This window comes from Polyodon spathula, chromosome 4 (assembly GCF_017654505.1).
Source record: "Polyodon spathula isolate WHYD16114869_AA chromosome 4, ASM1765450v1, whole genome shotgun sequence".
In the NCBI taxonomy this organism is placed as follows: Eukaryota; Metazoa; Chordata; class Actinopteri; order Acipenseriformes; family Polyodontidae; genus Polyodon; species Polyodon spathula.
In genome coordinates, this window is record NC_054537.1 from 58,182,480 (window position 1) to 58,196,335 (window position 13,856).

Sequence of the window (13,856 nt, forward strand, 5' to 3'; positions counted from 1 at the left end):
GTCTGCATGTTTGATGGTCTGCTTTTGAGTTCCAGATTCATTGTTTTACACCAAAGACACAGAAAGCCAGCCAAATTTATAAACCTCCCCTATACCAAGTACCGGTAGCCGTCCATTTACTATATCTTTAAATGGGGTCCTGTTGACAGTTCAGTAATTGTGTGTTTTTGTCATTGAAGTGACGGCGTAAAAATAAAAAAGAGTATTTAGGAATACTTTGTCAAGCCATTCAGTAGCATTTGAGTAAACAAACAATGCTCCTATGTTTAATATTGTTGCTGGAACCTCGCAGTAGGATCACAGCCTTTTTAGTAAGGCTTTTCGTTTTCACTAATGCTGTATAGCTATTGTACTCAAGGAAAAGTCTTTTTTTTTTCTTCTACATGTATTAAATGAAAGCTCACAATACAACTGAAAAAGATTTCACCTAATTTGGTGTGCATGTCAGGATATACATCTCAATTAAACCTGTTTTCTAGATTCAAAATGTAATCAGATTTTGAAACATGAAAACAGTTAACAATAATATAGTATTATTATGCTACATGGATTGGGCTTGACCTGAACACGGAATCTAGAAAGCCATTGCCCTGCTATTCACTCGGTGCATTTTAATATCCAGACATTCAATACTGTGACTGTGTAGCTGCTGGCAGGTGCTGCCTCCGTGTGGCCTCTGAAGGTAGTTTCCAAATTTATTTCAGAGCTCATGTTTCAACAATAGGAGTCCTGCTGGAAAGTGACTCACCTCACTAATGTAAAACATGTTGCCTAAAAATATACATCCCACAACCACAGTTCCTGTGGTTCCATTTAAAGACACTGGAAAGTTAGACTGCAGAATACTCTTCCAATGCTGACTACAGAACTATAGCAATGCAATGCAATTACAGAGAAAACTGCAGCCCTAACACACATAAATCATGAAACCATTTTCTGCCAATCAAAATGCCAGATTTGTGAACATTCCAGTGCACCTTATTTTAAGTAAAGTGATTTATAATTAGTTAATAGGTACCCTGTTCTGAGGAATAAACCTCCAAGTCACAGAATTTCTTTCCCTTTGCCAAAAAAATGCAGGTAACGTGAAATACACCAGAACAAACAGTGATGTACTGTAATAAGTTAATGTAAAGCAAATACTGTAATAAGTTAAACCCTGCTGTGGAGGGTACCCACTTTCTTCTCTTTCACTGACAATGAGTAAGTGGTGTAGTGGTCAGAATGCTCTCCCATCTGGGAATCCTGTGGAATGAGTTCTGGGATTCTCGCTCCTTTATGCACCAGCAATAATTCTAATGATGCTAATAATATTGAAACAGATCACACAGAAGCTGTTCTGTAAGAAGCAACATTATAGCTGCAGTCATTACATGTTTGTAAAGAAAAAAAACCAGTGTGGATATTAGGTGTTTGTGGCAAAGTGGTTTATAGTGCACAGGTGTAGAGGTGATGCAGTACTCCAAACAACGACAAACACAGTTCTGGTGATATGATGGTTGTTTATTTATATTCCAGCAGTCGAAACTGACCAACAGCAACTTATAAAGAAATACAGGCAGTACACAATGCTTGGTATTGCTCTGTATGAACAATGCACAGGATAGTCCCAAATATAAACATACAAGTTCACAAATAGACAAACACAGACAAAACATACTCGGTCACCAGTCCTTTAGTTAATGCTCGTGGTGAATTTTGCTTTTTAGTGCAGTGATGTTTAGCCATCTAACAAACAACAAACAAACACAAAACAGTCACGATACAAAATACAGGTCCTTCTGTTATTAATATGGTAACCAAAACTAAGGAACTAAGGAACAGATTACGATTCTCCATCTCCTTTTATGCCGTCACACATGACCCCTTGGTAAACGAGTGCAACCGCCTTTCCAATCTGCAGCTGCCACGTCATTTCCCTTCCGGGTCAATGCGTTATTGCAACGGAGTCTCGCCCCCTTCCTGGCTGGCCAACTTCCCTTGAACCCTAGGAAAGAACTGTCAGACCAACCCGCCCAGGGAACTCTGTTCTCGCTGCTTAGCACCCTCACAGGTCGGGAGGGAGATTTACATCCAAGAATTATTGTATTTCTGTCACATTGTCTGTTGTGCTGGGATAACATCACGCCTCAGGTGGTTGGGCAAGAGTGCATCCAACACCGAAGAAGTGATGTTATCCCAGCACAACACACAACCTGGAGTGCATTATTCCTATTATACAATAGCTCATACTGTAAAAAAAAAAAAAAGCAAATAAGACTCATTTCATCATTTATAATTTTTTTTTACTAGGCTTTTTAGACAATTCTAGCTAATTTTATTTATGAAAACACATTGTGATCTTTTAATAATATTTTTAATAATTTAAAGCTTTGTGAAATAATCAGAATAGTCTCTGCCTTATTCCGTCAGGAGATCAAGTTCAAGGTTATTGATACATTTTACCTGAAGCTGAAGTCAGTTAGGCAATGCCAGCTCTGTCAAATGAGTTCTATGAATTTCTATTTTATAATCCATACGATTAAGAGAACCATAAATACAGAGACGATACCTATATACCGCTGATGGAGTGCTGTGGTTATAAACCAGCTTCATATGTGATTCAGAAATGGGAATTTAAGTCATTCCATCATTGGAGTTGAAGAAATGCGAGATGGATTTTAAAATTAGATCTGGTTATTCACGCTGTAGAATTACAAAAAACGTATTGTATAAAGTTGTACTCCAAATGTGATGCAAGTATCTTAAAGCCACATAAAACAAAGCTGGTCAAGGTTAAAAAACATAGTGGGCCTGCACATCTTCAGAATATGTGCTTGAACCCAGTCACCCCAACACATTAAGAATTCTACCACTCAAAGAAAAGGTCTGAAATTAACCCAATCGACACATTGCATTATGACATACTGGAACCCTGCACTTACTAGGCAAATGACATTCTGGAACCCTGCACTTACTAGGCAAATTACATTCTGGTTCTGTTATTGGCTGCCCTCTATCCATGTATTTTTGTAGTAAACTACAGTATTCCCCCCAAATGCACAGGTGTTATCAACACCTTCTTTAGACTTTGCTGTCCACAATCAGGGCTGGTGCAAGGATTTCTGCCACCCTAGGCAAATGAAATTTTGCTGCCATCCCTTTTCAATATATATATAATAAACTTATAAACAAAATATTGTACACCAGATTATGTGTTTTGTTTGCTTCATTGTCACAAAACTACAACTATATACAATCATCACTCTGGTTATAAACAGTAGTGACATCTACTGTCAGCTCTACAATGACAACATTTATGACCCGTGCATTCCACCACCATGCATGAGCTTAGAGTTATAAATAACAATTGATACATAATATGCAGGTTACTTCAAACACACTGTATTTTCATTGTACCTTATTTGTATAGTATCATATAGCGTTCCTTAACTACTATAAAACTGGTATCTAACGTGTAGGTTAGTGATCAAATAATCGTGCACAGCAAATCCTCCGGTACTTTTTTCTATAGGCAGATCCTTGACTTAAGAATCAACTTTAAAGAACTAATCCCTTGGATCCTTCAATACCCAACATGAAAAAGTTTTGAGTCAACCAGCTACTAGAAACCGGACAAGCTGCTCTTGCTTTCATCTTCTTTTCTTATGTTCTTAATTTTTCTTTTGCTTAAACATTTTGGCTGGTAAACTGATTATACTTTTCTTCAAAGTTGGCCATTTCTTTTTTTTTTTAGTGTTCATTAATTTCACATTGCTCTCGACACCCAGCCCGCCCTGTCCAGACGGAGGTTCTCTTTCTTCTTCTACACTGCGCTCTATCCTGGGTCGCTGGCTATCCTTTGTTTTGCCCCATTTTTCCGAGGAGGCTTTTTTCTTCTGGAGGCTCTTCTCTATCTTTTTGGGACTGGGTGTGCTTCCTGCCTTCGCCTTCTCCAGCCCTGCCACATCCAGCCGTCCCTCCCCTTCGTACTTTTCTGGGGAGTACTGTTGAGCACTGGCAGTCCCCTCCATGGGACTCCTGAGGTCCGTTCTGCTCGGCTGTCGGGGGAGGGAAGAGCTGCGCCTGAAGTCACCTCTTAGTAATCGTCCTTGACGATTACTGGCAAGCTGCTCCCCCACTGAGGAATTAACTGCCTGCCCCAGCAGCCGCTGCCTCAACTCATAGCTCTCCAGCGAAGGTCCCACCAGCTGTATGCTCCCCCTGTCAGGCCAGATCACTAGAACTTTGTAAATATTTTTTAACATCTTGGACCGCTCCAGAATCTGACTTTGTTGCTGACGGTCATAGGAAGAGAGATCAATTTCCTGAGTCCGTAGAGTATGTCCTAGTTCAAATAACAGACTGGACAGCAGTTCCTGAGCTACTTTTAAAACACTTTCAGGGCTGTCACGGCCAATCTGTGGAGTTAAGATCACATTACTGATCTCATCACTCTCCTCCTCGCTCATTTCCACACATTGGCTATCCAGGATCTCTGACATCTCCTGCCTATGGAAAGCTTTTGCATACCTCAGCACATGCTTGTCAATGTTGAACGAAACTCTCTGGGTTTTTCTGGGGGTTTGACTGGCTTGAGGTGACAAAGGTAAGGTGACTAGCGGTGCTCTGGAGCGTCTCTCTCCCATAGAATATGGATCTTTCCTTTGCCCTGGAGAATTTGAGAATTTTGTTTTGGATATTGCCCCACTCCCCGAGTCGTTAACCCTGTTTTGTCTGGCCCCAGTGCTGTTCTCCAGCCCTTTCACTTCATCTGCAGTATAAAGGTATCGGCTGGCCGGAGGTCCCCGGACATCCCTGGGAGACGCAGGCAGCAGTTCACAGAGTTTAGTCCTCAGCTTCCTTAGCTCTGTGAAGGAGCCCTCAATCTGCAGCTCCTCAGGTCTTCGTCCTGGCAGTTCAGTAACCCTGAAGCGGTGTTCCTCAAGAAGCTCTTTCACCCTGCCTTGGTCTGAGAACATCTCCAGTCTTAGGCTCGTTCTCACGGGCATATCAACCTGCCAACAATTGAGATGTGGTTAGAAGTGTTTCAACGGAAAAGGTGCATCAAGACAGAGTCTGACTCCAGGCTAATGTAACTATTTAGCAGAGTGTCTTGTTTCACTATTTCCAGAAGCTGTTTCTTATGCCACATTTCCAATAGCACCATGAAAACAATCTTTACAACTCAATCTCATCTTGTTACAAGAACTAAGGATGCTGGTTTCATCTGCAGTTTACTATCGCCTATATGTATCACTTTTGGTGTAATTTCCATTTGTAAATCAATTCACCTGCTTCTAATATTTCTCTGACAATGTAATTAATTCATAGCCCTCCATTTTGATTATATTTAATCCACAATATTAGAAATGGATCAGAGATTTTCTTTAACCTGACTGGTCAATCTTTGATAAAGGACATTGAATACTATCTTTCAAACTATGTTTAATCTGTTGCAAATCAATCTGCTGGAAAATATGTAAATACAGTATTAATTTATGTAATTTTACCTTTTCTCTGCTTGATGAAAAAAAATCTCCCGGTAAATACCCATTGTCTTTCAATGTAGACTAAAACGCCTCTTCCTAGCTGTCCTATACATTAAGTCTGTCTATTTACATTTAGTATAGAAAATGCAGTTTAAAAAATCGAGAATAGTGTTTGCAGCAATACAGTAACTACAACAGCAATAGGAACTGGTCTCCAGTTTGAATAACAAGTTGTAGAAATCAGACAACTGGATGCAGTCATTACTTTCAGCAACTTTATTTAGCATATCATAACAACACAGGCACAGTGCTCTCTCCTATAACAAAGCCAGGAGACTTTGAAGAAACTTTATGAACACACTGTGATCAAGTTACTGAACACACAGCACGATCTGCATTAACATATGTATGCTACTAGACACTATTTTTAATTACAGGGCCAACCGTTTTGTTTGTTTCGTGTGCTTTTGCAACCTCAAAAACTGATAAGAAATATACATTTTGTCAGCTACAAATATAAACTTGTCTGAAAAACAAAAACAAGTTTTTCTGTATCCATTCTAAGACATGCAAGTGTTTAGTTTTTTTTATCACTGTGTGTACCTGAGATTGCACTCCATTGTATCATCATTTCTATTGCTAGCAAGGCTCTGAAAACAAGTTATAAGAATGGCAAGATGTCTTTTCAATGGTGAAATTCATTTTACAGGTCAGATTTTTACCTACAGGGACTGCTGTAATCTTCACCCTCAGAACCAGGATAAAAAGTCCTGATCAATTTACAAGAAAAGCAGCCCACTTGTGTTCAATCTGTTGCTTATATAGTGTGGCACCCACCTCTATACTCTCCTCACTCCCCACTCTCCTAACCTCCAGGGGGTGTTTCCCTGACTGTAGCTCCAGAATTTGAGTGCGCTGCAGAACCCTGTCTGCAACTGGAGGGGAGATCAGAGGGAGAAACACTTTAGACTAGTCTTACCTCATTATTGCAAAAGTTTGGTTCACTGTTGGTTAGAAGTTGTGTAAAGGACGGAGCCTTTCATTAATTCGCTCCCCTCCATATTTCACGATTTTTGAAGTGTTAGTCACATAGCAAAAACAGTAAAACAGTAAATGTTGTGCACAGTGCGTACTTAAACCTTTCCTATACACCGATTTGTGGTCCTACCATTTGCTCCATGGTCACAAAATATAATTTCTCTGCAGTGCTATTCCCCATGTTGCTTTTAATATTAAGCCTACTGTCCAATATATTTGACATTATGGAAATAAGCATTAAATAGGTATGGGAACATACCCAGGGCAGTAAAGGGTTAATCTTACTCAGGTGAGACTTATTTGTGCTATGATAAGTGCGTTCAGTTCCAAGCAGATTTAGCAAGGGTCTGATCACTGTTCATTTCAATATCATACCAATGCATGCCAGGACTGGTTGTAGCACTAGTGTGAGTTTCTAATCCTGTGGGTTTTTGAATTCCAGTCCAGGTCTTAAAGGGTACCTGTACCCAAAAATAGCAAAGCTCTGTAAATGCTCTGCATATCAAATAAATGCTTCCTGCTGCACCGATTTGGTCAACAAGTCGCGCGTTTAGCGAAGTTTTCAATTTCTTTGTCAACTTTCTCGGTCAAGTAACACTTAAGGGAGTTCACATATTGGAGCCTTTCAGGCAGCGACATGACGTCAAGTGATTGATTTCCCTGAGAGGCCAAAAGTTGCGTGCATGGGTTTATGGGATACAGCGGTGAAAACCCATAGCATGTGACATGGCAGAGTGCAAAGCTTTGGGGTACTTGAATAATAAGCATAAAAACAAGACGAAAAGGTTATTTCGTGTGCCAAAGCCTATTAATTCAGAATGGACAATTACAGCAAAAAAATGGCTACATAACTTCAGAAAGGGGCATACACTGAAAAACTTCCCATTCGTTAAAATTTTGAACCACTTTAAACCTGAATGCTAAGAAAGGATCATGCAGGCAGAGCTTCTGGGGTATGAATGCAATACGAGACTAAACAACATTTGCCCACAAGAAAAGAAAAGTCACACAATAAGCCGGCATCATCGTTTAGCACGACAAAATCATCAAAAAGTAGGACATTGTACACTGTATAGCTCAATTGTATTTATAACAATAAAGAATAAACTATATCAAAGTGGGCAAGATAAATGACAAGACCAAATGTCACCAGAAGCCCGAGATTCTAGTATTATAGGCTTTTAATTGCACACTTTGATTTACTTTATTTGTTGTCAGTTGTAGCCATTTATACAGTGGCTCTCAAAAGTATTCACCCCCCTTGGACTTTTCCACATTTTATTGTGTTACAACATGGAATCAAAATGGATTTAATTAGGAGTTTTTGCCACTGATCAACACAAAAAAGTCCATAATGTCGAAGTGAAAAATAAAATTTACAAATTGTTCTAAATTAATTACACATATAAAACAGAAAACAATTGATTGCATAAGTATTCTCCCCCTTTGCTATGACACACCTAAATAAGCTCTGGTGCAACCAATTGTCTTTAGAAGTCACATAATTGGTTGAATGGAGTCCACCTGTGTGCAATTAAGGTGTTTCACATGACTTCAGGTTAAATACACCTGTCTCTGGGAGGTCCCACAGTTGGGTAGTACATTTCCTAACAAAAACTACATCATGAAGACAAAGGAGCATTCAAAGCAAATCCGGAATAAAGTTCTTCAAAAGCAAGAATCAGGGGTAGGATATAATAACATTTCCAAAGCATTGAATATCCCCCGGAGCACAGTAAAGTCCATTATTAAGAAATGGAGAGAATATGGCACAACTGTGAATCTGTCTAGAACAGGCCGTCCTAAGAAGGGCACTAGTCAGGGAGGCCACCAAGAGGCCTATGGCAACTCTAAAGGAGTTACAGTCTTCCATGGCTGAGCTGGGAGACCTGTGCATACGGCAACAATAGCCCGGGTGCAAAACTGGCCTTTATGGGAGAGTGGCAAAAAGAAAATTGTTGAAAAAAACTCACATAAAATCTCAGCTAGAGTTTGCCAGAAGGCATGTATCTGAGACCAAGTGGAAGAAGATTCTATGGTCTGATGAGACCAAAACAACTGGTGCTATGGGGATGCTTCTCTGCGTCAGGGCCTGGAAAGCTCGTGAAGATAGAGGGCAAAATGGATGCAGCAAAGTACAGAGAAATCCTGGAGGAAAACCTGCTGAAGTCTGCAAGAGACCTGGGACTTGGGAGAAGATTCATCTTCCAGCAGGGCAAGACCCCAAACATAAGGCACATAAGAAAGTTTACAAACGAGAGGAGGCCATTCGGCCCAGGGAGTAGCTTATTGATCCCAAAATCTCATCAAGCAGCTTCAAGATCCCAGGCATTACTGGGGATGATTCCAGACCCTCACAACTCTGTGTAAAAAAGTGTCTCCTAGTTCTGAATGTCTTCCATTTGTGACCCCTGGCTGTTTCTTTTTTCAGGCTGAAAAAGTCCCTTGGGTCCACACTGTCAATACCTTTTAGAATTTTGAATGCTTGTGCACGTAGTCTTCTTTGTTCAAGACTGAACAGATTCAATTCTTTTAGCCTGTCTGCATATGACATGCCTTTTAAGCCCGGAATAATTCTGGTCGCTCTTCTTTGCACTCTTTCTAGAGCAGCAATACTGTGACCAGAACTTTATGGAGAGTGCATTGTGTTTTAACATTACTTCCCTTGATTTAAATTCACTTTTCACAAAGTATCCGAGTATCTTGTTAGCCTTTTTTATAGCCATTGCCTAGATGAAGACATTTCTGAGTCAAAAAAACTCAGGTCTTTTTCATAGATCAATTTCAAGCTCCCATAGATATTTTAATGTACATTTTTATTTCCTGCGTGCAGTACCTTACACTTTTCTCTATTAAATGTGGCCATGAGAATCTTGTCTGAGACTGCTGCAACAGTGTTTGCCACTCCTCCTACTTTTGTGTGGAAGTTTGCTTACTATACCAGAATCTAAATCATTAATGTAGATTAGGAATAGCAGAGGACCTAATACTGATCCCTGTGGTACACCGCTGGTTACCACACTCCATTCTGAGGTTTTTCCTCTAATCAGTACTTTCTGTTTTCTACATGTTAACCACTCCCTAATCCATGTACATGTGTTTCCTTGAATCCCAACTGCGTTCAGTTTGAGAATTAATCTTTTGTGCGGGACTTTGTCAAAAGCTTTCTGGAAATCTAAATAAACCATGTCATATGCTTTGCATCGATGTTGCATCCTCAAAAAAATGTTAGGGATGCTTCTCTCCCAGCTGTTACCATATAGGTAATTTTCCATTTTGGAAAGTTTCCATAAGTTTGCATATAATAGAAGAGGCTTACTGGTCTGTAGTTAAAAGTTTTGTTTCCCTTTTTGTGGATGCGTTTGCAATTTTCCAGTCTGTCGGTACAGTCAAGAGAAATGCATGATCTTGGTTAGCGGTTTGTAAAACTTCTTTCATTTCTTTGAGCTGGGAGGATCTCATCCGGCCCAGGGGATTTGTTTATTTTAAGAGCTCCTAGTCCTTTAACACTTCTGCCTCAGTTATGCTAAAGTTATTTAAAACTGGATAGGAACTGGATGACATGTGGGGCATGTTGTCAGTATCTTCCTTTGTAAAAACTTGTGAAAAGTAATCATTTAACATATTTGATTTTTTTTTTCTTCCCTAAACATTTGTATCTCTTAAACATTTAATCTCCACTGGAATGTTCTCTTGCTGTTGTAATATTGGAAAAAATTTTGGAATTTCAAAGCCACGGTGTGAATGCTTAAAAACAAAAAGATCAATGTCCTGGAGTGACCCAGTCAAAGCCCGAACCTCAATCCAATTGAGAATATGTGGAAAGAGTTGAAAATTGCTGTTCACCAAAGGTCCCCATCCAACTTGACAGAGCTTGAGCAATTTTGCAAAGAAGAATGGGCAAAAATTGCAGTGTCCAGATGTGCAAAGCTGGTAGAGACTTATCCAAATAGACTCATGGCTGTAATTGCTGCCAAAGGTGCCTCTACCAAATATTGACTCAAGGGGGTGAATACTTGTGCAATCAATTATTTTCTGTTTTGTATTTGTAATTAATTTAGAACAATATGTAGATTTTATTTTTCACTTTGACATTATGGACTTTTTTGTGTTGATCAGTGGCAAAAACTCCTAATCAAATCCGTTTTCCATGTTGTAACACAATAAAATGTGGAAAAGTCCAAGGGGGGGGGGTGAATACTTTTGAGAGCCACTGTACAAGCATAAAAACGTAGAACACTTATATGATTTATAGAACAAAGAGATCAGTATTCTGCTTTCTCTTTTTATTGTCGTTTTCCAGTTTGGAAATTGTTACGCTTCAGTTTTTCACTGTTTTCGTGTATTTGTGTTATTATTTTCTGTGGCTATACTCCACACAAAAAGCTAGGGGACTTCTTACATGCCTTCTTAGGAGCTGCCGTGGTGGGTGTATCTAGTTAACACACAATAGGCCATTAGCCTATACTGTCTATACATTTGCCAAACCGTTATTATGCAATTAAGCCTATATTTTTATGATGTGATATTAGCACATTTATACCAATTTGATAATTCTCCCTCGGGTGCAGGTCCCTTGACTTGCCGCTTGATCATGGCGTCAGTGTAGGCCATTTCCAGTGCTGGTTTGTGAAAGATGTTGGTGTCCAGTTCAGCCTTGTCAATAATGCATTTGAAATGTAATGTCTTTAAAATGTCAGCAAGCAGTCTGTGTTCCTGACAGCACAGACATTCCTTGTCAGTTTTATACAAAACACTCTTACTACAAGTGCACCAAGTATTTGAAGCCTTCTTTGTTCGTTTTTTTTTTTTGGATTAGGCTGGTTGCAGACCCATCCTTGTTATCTTGTCTGAATATTCACTTCTACTGAACTGGAGTAGTCCGACCTCGACGGGTCATAGACGTGCCCTTCTATTTGACTTTTTTCATAATAATTGGATAAATGCTGTCACAAATTATTTTGTTAGCTGCAGTTATAGACTAGCAGTGTTCGGAAATAGTGAAATCAATGACCCGACATCATATCCTAGTGAAATCAACGACCCGACGTCATATCCTGTGCGCCACATGAGAGACCCAATGCATAGAAGCTTAACATCATTTTAATGCCTTTATATCGGAAATTGGTCAAGCAGGGGCTTTAAATAGCGTCAAAAGTTTTCAACCTCATGTTTTCTATTGACATGATTCTATATTCACTACCACAACAGGTTCCCTTTAATGCCATGCAGGTCAAAAATTAGGTAACTGAACCAATTATTGGTCAATTCATTATTTGCAGGACTTAAGTAGAACAAAAACCCAGACTGGAACAAATCTCAATAACCAGAGTTGTGCACCACAGCCACAGAACAAACGGTCAGTGTTATACTACCGTATTTTCTACCAGAGGACCAATGGAGACACATTAGCTGGGAAAGTAGTATAATAAAGAATAAAGAAGCTCAGTGTGCTGCACCTTCCTCCTGCTCGAAGGTGACCAGCGCCTCTCCTGGTGTGCCGGTGGGGAATCTCACCCCCAGGACCTCCCCTCCTCCATTCCGAGGCCGCAGGAAGTGAATCAGCAGCTTGTCGATCATCCACTCATCGGAGAGGACACTGGGAACACGGAGGACCTGGAGCGTGCGTCTGTCTGCAGCCATGGTCCTCCCACTGGCTACAGGGCAATCATACATAGTGACTTTCCAAGGTGTCTTTATACATTGTAAACCACGGTAATCAATGAAACATTTGAAATAAATACAAAAGCTATTAATATTAAATCAGGTTGTACAGTATACTTCTCATTGAAAATGGATGTGTCAGTCTTAATGTATAAATGGCTGTTTACACAGAAGGCTTAAACATCATCATCAACATGTTGCAGGACTATAAACATATTTATCAATATTTAAAGCTGCAGCTCTACCCAAACAATATGATACCTGTGTGAGCTACAACCTAAATATAGTCTATAGTTTAGCCTTCTGTGAACTCCATCAGCACCCAGAACAAGACTTTGCTGATTTACCTACCAGTCATCATTATGAAGGTAGCTTCCCTTATAAAAGATTACCATAGTAAATTTCCACTGTAATTTTGCAGTTTTCCCATACTTTTCCCACAATAATACTACTGTACTATATAGTACATTTGCCACAGTTTAACATGGGTTTACCATACCTCCCTGTTATGCACTTTGATGTGTTTTTCTATGGTAAACTTTTATAAGGGAATCTTCCTCCCTGCTTAAAGCTTTCAGACCACCCTGTGACTGAATTAAACATGCTAATAAACTCAGCAGCAAGCAAGCGGAGCAGGAGTGCCATGCAAGTTCATCTCAGGGAAGAAAAACAAACATGTAAACAAATGCTGGTGTTTCTGTATACTAAAAATATTTTACAAAAGCATTATGGGGCTAATATTTTAATATTTATGGGGTGTGGCTGCACCTTTGTATTTTAAAGATGCATCTCAATCATGTATTGGATTGTTTTTCAAAAGAAGCAGCATTATATTGACTCATGGAAAGACATACATACAATAAACTTTGTGCCTTGTCTTAGGAAATAAAATGTATATAAATAAAATGATCCCATACTTGTTCTTAAAAGCTGCTCTTTCACAAAGCGAAACCTGGTGAGAAATTGGCACACGTTCATGCATTATTATAAACAGGATTCTCACACACCCTTTGTACTCATCATAACACATGAATCTGTCCGTTTAATAATAATAATAATAATAATAATAATAATAATAATAATAATAATAAATTACACACAAAAAAAAAAAAAACTAAAAAGTGCGCATGTACGTCAGGTGTGTCTACTTCCATTCCAATGCACAGAGACAGTCTGAATTAGTTCTGCAAGTCAACAGGACCTGAAATGGTTAACAAAACAAGTCTGTAATTTGTATTTTGTTTGTTTGTTTGTTTGTTTTAATAGACGTGAGTGAGACCTTAAAAACCACACAACATGGATATCAAAGTACTGTAGGACCAGGCAGTACTATGCATCAAAGTTAATAATTATTTCCAGTTTCGGTATGTCGGGATCAAACTTCAGTCAAGTTTAATAAAAATGGGTTAAGAAAACTAAACTACACTATTGCTGTATTTGGTGGATAAAAAATGTTGACTGTCATCATGGTTAAAAAACAACATACGGTAAACTACAGTAAAACGTAAACTCCAAAACATAAAAATTGAATCCGGAAATTTAAAATGTCTACCTTTCCCAAATAGGTCCAACCAGCAGCAGCGGTGTTTCTCCCTTGTCAATGTCTAAACCCGTGAACTTGTAAAGACCAGAACAAAAACGAAAGTAAAACTGACTCTCCCACGATTCGTCGTCAGAACTTTT

General features: G+C 39.2%; 1 protein-coding gene across 1 annotated transcript; it reads right to left on the bottom strand.

Moving 5' to 3' along the window:
* Window positions 1–2,056: 2,056 nt before the first annotated feature.
* Window positions 2,057–13,856, bottom strand: LOC121314668. The gene is made up of 5 exons (XM_041248153.1): window positions 13,726–13,856; window positions 13,091–13,125; window positions 11,969–12,166; window positions 6,309–6,406; window positions 2,057–4,997 (listed from the first exon to the last, which is right to left on the bottom strand). The coding sequence occupies exons 3-5, from the start codon at window positions 12,150–12,152 to the stop codon at window positions 3,654–3,656; spliced, it is 1,626 nt and encodes a 541-aa protein (XP_041104087.1). The 5' UTR covers window positions 12,153–12,166; window positions 13,091–13,125; window positions 13,726–13,856; the 3' UTR covers window positions 2,057–3,653.

Coding starts and splice junctions, on each gene's coding strand:
- LOC121314668 (XM_041248153.1), bottom strand. CDS start 12,152: ATGGCTGCAGACAGACGCACGCTCCAGGTCCTCCGTGTTCCCAGTGTC. Junction 6,407..11,968: donor CACCTTCGAGCAGGAGGAAG/GTGCAGCACACT, acceptor TCTCCCCTCCAG/TTGCAGACAGGGTTCTGCAG. Junction 4,998..6,308: donor GGAGTGAGGAGAGTATAGAG/GTGGGTGCCACA, acceptor AATTGTTGGCAG/GTTGATATGCCCGTGAGAAC.